The sequence below is a fragment of the Neolamprologus brichardi genome, chromosome 18 (genome assembly GCF_056152115.1).
Source record: "Neolamprologus brichardi isolate AB-2024 chromosome 18, ASM5615211v1, whole genome shotgun sequence".
Taxonomy (NCBI): Eukaryota; Metazoa; Chordata; class Actinopteri; order Cichliformes; family Cichlidae; genus Neolamprologus; species Neolamprologus brichardi.
Window position 1 is genome coordinate 1,396,501 of NC_142121.1, and position 6,000 is coordinate 1,402,500.

General features: G+C 51.8%; 1 protein-coding gene across 6 annotated transcripts in view; it reads left to right on the forward strand.

Annotated features, from left to right (window-relative positions):
* rasal2 (RAS protein activator like 2) overlaps positions 1-6,000 on the forward strand; it is a 62,529-nt gene that overhangs the window by 45,793 nt on the left and 10,736 nt on the right. For all 6 annotated transcript variants that reach the window (XM_087831837.1, XM_087831836.1, XM_087831838.1 and 3 more), the window contains 5 exons: positions 1,430-1,583; positions 1,847-1,945; positions 2,112-2,666; positions 3,057-3,201; positions 4,788-4,932. In XM_087831837.1, coding sequence (XP_087687963.1) covers positions 1,430-1,583; positions 1,847-1,945; positions 2,112-2,666; positions 3,057-3,201; positions 4,788-4,932 — 1,098 coding nt within the window. The remainder of the gene's footprint in view (positions 1-1,429; positions 1,584-1,846; positions 1,946-2,111; positions 2,667-3,056; positions 3,202-4,787; positions 4,933-6,000) is intronic.

Below are 6,000 nucleotides of genomic sequence, written 5' to 3' on the forward strand. Positions count from 1 at the left end.
GCCAAATGTCTCGGATTAGTCAAATGCACAGCGATGCTTCCAGCTGCAGCCAATCAGGATGGCGGATGATGAAGCTCGTGCATCGCTCTGTGTTTAACCTTCAGTCTGAGCTTTAATAAAAGCAGTTTTTTAATCACGAGGTCGTCGACGATTGAATGTAACGGTCAGAGCGTTTAATTCTGCATCAGATGTGATGTCACAGCATCACTGCTGATCTCAGGCCGGTAATCCGGGTTTACGTAACTCATCTGACACAGCGGGAGGATTACACACACACACACACACACACACACACACACACACACACACACACACACACACACACACACACACACACACACACACACACACACACACACACACACACACGTTTCCATCACATTGATTAGTTTCCTGCTGGTCGTCTGCACAGGAAACCGTGATGATTCGCTTCACGCCGTTGTTTTTGTTGCTCTCAGTGTGACGCTGCAGAAAGAGCTGCGTCGTCCCTGCATCAGCAGAGAAAGCGCACAAACACAAACACAAACACACTCAGTGAATTCAAAATGACCCCTGATCTCATGCAGAGCAGGAGAGCGCTTACACAACACGCTGTGGTCTGCAGATGCTCCACGGACAGGTCTCCATCTCACGATCCAATCAGAAGAAACTCTGGTGTCATATCTGTGTGTGTGTGTGTGTGTGTGGGAGGGGGCTACGAACCGGCCCTTTGATGAGCTTCGGGGAAACATTTGAAACCAGCGGGGAAGTAAAACCATCTGAAGCAGAAGCTTCTCAGAGACGCAGGTTCAGATTTTATCTGCAGAAAACTTTGCGGCTCAAATAAAAACCGAGGAGTTGTGCGACTGATGTGACTGATGTGACTGATGTGAGCGGCCGGTCGGAGCATTAAAGGTAAAAGCAGCTTCACCAGTTTGTGTTTAATAATCAGCTCTGAGCTGCAGAAGCGCGTCGGTGACGTCACGTGACCGTGAAGAGCTGCAGAGTTTATTCTGGATGTATTGCAGCTGATATTCTCTGTAACGCTGCAGCTCTTCCTCATTACTGCGTCCTCCGAGACGCTCCTCGCTGCGTCACACTCGCTGCCAAGCGCCGGCTGTCCCAGCGGGGGCCGCTGCCACGGTTACGGTCCCGCAGGCAGGATACGATTGGCCGTCTCAGCATTTGTTTACCGGCTGCTGGACTGTGTGGGTGAAGCGCGGCGGCGGCGGCGACCAGAGCTGCTGCGCGTCTGCCAGAGGGTCGAGGTGGGAGGGATGCTCTGGGGCCCCCCCCTCGCCTGGTTCTGTGGTTGTTTTTCGTAGGTGCTCTCGGCTCGGGTGGAGTTTGGTGAAGCCGGTGGCGCCGCGTGCCGGGCTCAGCGGCGCCCCCTGTGGTTTAAACTCGCCCTAACATCCGTTTACCTTTCCATCTCCTTCCTGTCTTCCAGATCACGCGTGCTTCCCAAGCTGAAGGAGTCGAGCTCCCATGAGTCCTTGCTGAGCCCGGGCAGCGCGGTGGAGGCTCTGGACCTGAGCATGGAGGAGGACGTGTTCATCAAGCCGCTGCACAGCAGCATCCTGGGACAGGAGTTCTGCTTCGAGGTGAGGCGATGTCTGCGCTTCAGTTCAATCTGAAGATTTTCTAATTGTTGTGTGTTGGAGGGCAGCGCTCGTTTTTACCGACGCTCCTGAAGTGGATCCATGCTGCTCGTTGTGACTCCACAAAACTGATAAACGATGAGTTTGGTTCTTTGAGCGCTAAATAAATAAAGATCTAGAAAAGAGCAGAGATGTTTTGAGCAGGTAGCTGTAAGTAGTCACCCCTGGTCGTTTCAATGACCCTCCCTCTCCGTCTCACCCGTCAGGTGACGTACTCGGGCGGCAGCAAGTGTTTCAGCTGCACGTCGGCGTCAGAGAGAGACAAGTGGATGGAGAACCTGAGGAGGACGATTCAGCCCAACAAGGTGAGACGAGCTCTAGAGTTTGTTCAGGTCAACGCCGACTTCCTGTCCTGCTGCTGCACCCATCAGTTTTTGTGAAGGGGAAATATTCCTGCTGTAACGCCTCTAGTGGCCATCAGAGGAACTGCAGTTGCAGCCCGTTAGTTTAACGGTGTTTTTGCGTTCGCAGGACAACTGCCGGCGCGCCGAGAACCTGCTGCGGCTCTGGATCATCGAAGCCAAAGACCTGCCGCCTAAGAAGAAATATTTCTGCGAGCTGTGTCTGGACGACGTCCTGTACGCCCGGACCACCAGCAAGACCCGCCACGACAGCCTGTTCTGGGGCGAGTACTTCGACTTCTCCAGCCTGCCCGGCGTGCACAGCATCACCGTGCACATCTACCGCGACGTGGACAAGAAGAAGAAAAAGGACAAGAACAACTACGTGGGCCTGGTCAACATCCCCGTGGCGAGCGTGACGGGCCGGCAGTTCGTGGAGAAGTGGTACCCGGTGAGCACGCCCACCACCAGCAAGGGCAAAGGCGGCGGGCCGTCGATCCGGATCAAGTCGCGCTTCCAGACCATCTCCATCCTGCCCATGGAGCAGTACAAGGAGTTCGCCGAGTTCGTCACCAACAACTACACCATGCTGTGCTCGGTGCTCGAGCCCGTCATCAGCGTGAAGAACAAGGAGGAGATGGCGTGCGCGCTGGTGCACATCCTGCAGAGCACGGGCAGGGCAAAGGTCAGAATCAGTCACGCTGACGTTTGACTTCCTGTTAGCTAAACATGTCGGCCCAGAGGTTTAAACTGCAGGTAGCGCTCGCTCTGGACCCGCCTTCACACGGGTTCCTGAATATCAGCATAACAGCAGAAAATCAGACCCAAACACGACGGCGTCTCCATAAATGCTGCCGGAGGATTCCCATCCTCGATGATCCCAGTAGATCCGTTCAGATCCAGTAAATGATCCATAAATGATCCATATGCACATTTACTCGATTACTTCATTAACATTAACAGAGTCGATCAGTGGAGCTCATTTCATGGATCACAGACGAGGCTGCAGCGTTTGTAAATGCACCATGTTGTAACTATGATGGCGCCCTCTTCATCTCCGCCTCTTCTTCCTCAGGACTTCCTGACAGACCTGGTGATGTCAGAGGTGGATCGATGCGCCGACCACGACGTCCTGATCTTCAGGGAGAACACGCTCGCCACCAAGGCCATCGAGGAGTATCTGAAGCTGGTGGGACAGAAATACCTGCACGACGCGCTCGGTGAGCCTCGCACACACCTGTGCACACGACCGCACGCACACCTGTGCACACGACCGCACGCACACCCGTGCACTCGACCGCACGCACACCCGTGCACGCGACCGTACGCACACCCGTGCACGTGACCGTACGCACACCTGTGCGCACGACCACACACACGCCTGTGCACACGACCGTACGCACACCTGTGCACGCGACCGTACGCACACCTGTGCACGCGACCGTACGCACACCTGTGCACGCGACCGTACACACACCTGCGCACATGACCGTACGCACACCTGTGCACACGACCGTACACACGCCTGCGCGCACGACCGCACGCACACCCGTGCACGCGACCGCACGCACGCCTGTGCACTCGACCGTACGCACACCTGTAACCTGCCGTCTGGTGGGCGGAGTCACCTTGTTTATCCTGTGAATTTTTAAACTGTTGTTGGACCCAAAGACTCAAATCTAGTCTCAGAGGTCTTAAAACGATAATCAGCTCTATTGATAATTAATTAGCATCTAATCAATGAATCAGAGTTATGAGCAGCTCCTCTGACTAAACGTGCAGTTTCACACAGTTTTTTGTACTCTTGGATTCGTATGATGTCATAGACATGAGGTATCCTTCTATAGTAATCTCAGAAGCCACGCCCACCCGCCGTTTCTGAAAGTTGGTTTAAAGGAGGAGGAGCTAAAGCTGCTTGTTTCAGACAGGATAAACTGAGGAGCTGTACAGAGTCCTGGTGTCAGATAAAGGAGGATTATTATGAACTGTGAGTCATGCAAAGCTGCTGCACAGAGCAGACGCCACCTCGCCGGTAAAGCTGACGCCACGAGAAAGAAAAAACACACATGAAGAAGAAAGTCGGTGAAGATTTTGTCAGCAGACTGAGTTTTTAAATATTTTTAATTATGTGTTTGCTCTGCTGCATCATCCTCATCCTCCTGCGGCTGATTCTGCTCTGCTGTGAAGAGACCCGCTGAGACCCGCCGTCATCACAAACCAATAAAGCTTCTTCAAACTGTTACTGAGAGACGCTTCAAAGACACGAGCAGCGTCGCCCTCGTTAAAATATTTATAGCTTCATCTCCGGAAATAGAAATAAGTTCCTGCCTCCTCGGCAGGTTCCATCGATTAAAGGCGTTTGATTGTCACAGCGACTTTTTATTGTCGTATTTTCAGCTCATCAAATTTGCAGCTCGCGCTCGCCGAGGCATGTCATCGCGCCGTGTCGCCCGTTAAACAGTCATCAGGTTCAGACGGCGACTCGTTAAAGATTAACGAGGATGGAAGCTGTAAATACAGAGTTTCTCTGCTGACAGTGAAGGCCTCGCTCTTAATGAGAGAGCCAGCAAGGTGAAACCAGTCGCTCCAGTTCATATTTAAATCCATACTGGTTTGGACCTGGCTGCGTTTCACTCTGAAACAGCAGTGGGACAGGTGGCTCCTCCAAACAGGAAGAATGAGCGACTCATGAAACGTTAAGAGTATGAAGGGAAGACGTGTCCAGTAAATTTAAAAAACTGTTTCCTGTGTGGGCGGGGTTTGATTCGCCCGTTTGTCTTCATGCCTCGTCCGTCTGTGTCTGCAGGCGAGTTCATCAAAGCTCTGTACGAGTCGGACGAGAACTGCGAGGTGGACCCGAGCCGATGCTCCACCGGAGACCTGGCCGAACATCAGAGCAACCTGAAGATGTGCTGCGAGCTGGCCTTCTGCAAGATCATCAACTCCTACTGGTACGACTGGTACGACTGGTACGACTGGTACGACTGGTACGACTGGGTCCCAACAGCCGAGGGTGTTTGAGAGAAGTCTTTACACTTCTCTCAAACACCCTCGGCTGTTGAAACACCCCCTAACCCCCTAAAGAGCTTGGCTTGGTATGAAAACAAAGGCAGGGCTACAGACGAGTAATATCACCTTAGAGGGGTTTACCTCTGACAAACATCAGTCTCAACAGTTTTACCTTCGTTTTGAGAACTTTGACTGTTCTGGGCAGACCAGCACCATCACTCCCCCATCATGTTGTACTGATGAGGGGGGGGTGTAGCTAATCTCTTCAGACACACTAAGAGTAAGAGTCCTGGACCTGACAACGTCTGTGGACAGGTACTGAGAACTTGTGCTGATCAGCTGAGTGGGATTTTCACCATCTTCTCACTTTCTTTAGAGCTGCAGACGGTAAGATCTGGAAACATGCTCCTGTTGCTGAGGGCAGTTCTGCTGAGGCACTGAATGATTTTAGGCCTGTGGCTCTGACTTCTTTAGTCATGAAGACATTTGAGAAGACCCTTCTTACTTGCTGACAGGCTTTACAATCATTTAAACTAGTGCGGTCGGCTGGGCGACAGACTTTCTGACTAACAGGTCACAATGTGTGAATCATGTGGTTCTGATGTGCTCTCCTCTGCTGCATCAGCCCAGCGTGCTGCCTCTCCTTCTGTTCTTTCTGTACACGAGTGAGTGTCGCAGCAGTTTCACAAACAGACACATCCTGAAGTTTTCTGACGACACAGTGATCATCAGTCCGTGGGCAGGTTGTAGATGATGTGTATTGGTGTGATGAGTCCTTCCTGTCACTTAACGTGTGAAAAACTAAAGACATGATTATTGATTTTAGGAAGTCCTCTTACAGCTCATCACCCTCTGTCATTAAACCGCTGATACTGGGATCGTTGAGTTATAAATATCTGTCTGTGGTACTCGACCATAAACTGTTTTGAATCTCGTGCTGATGCCACTAAAAAGTTCAACAACGACGGTTCTTTTTAAGCAAAATGAGATCTTTTAATGTCTCATCTGTT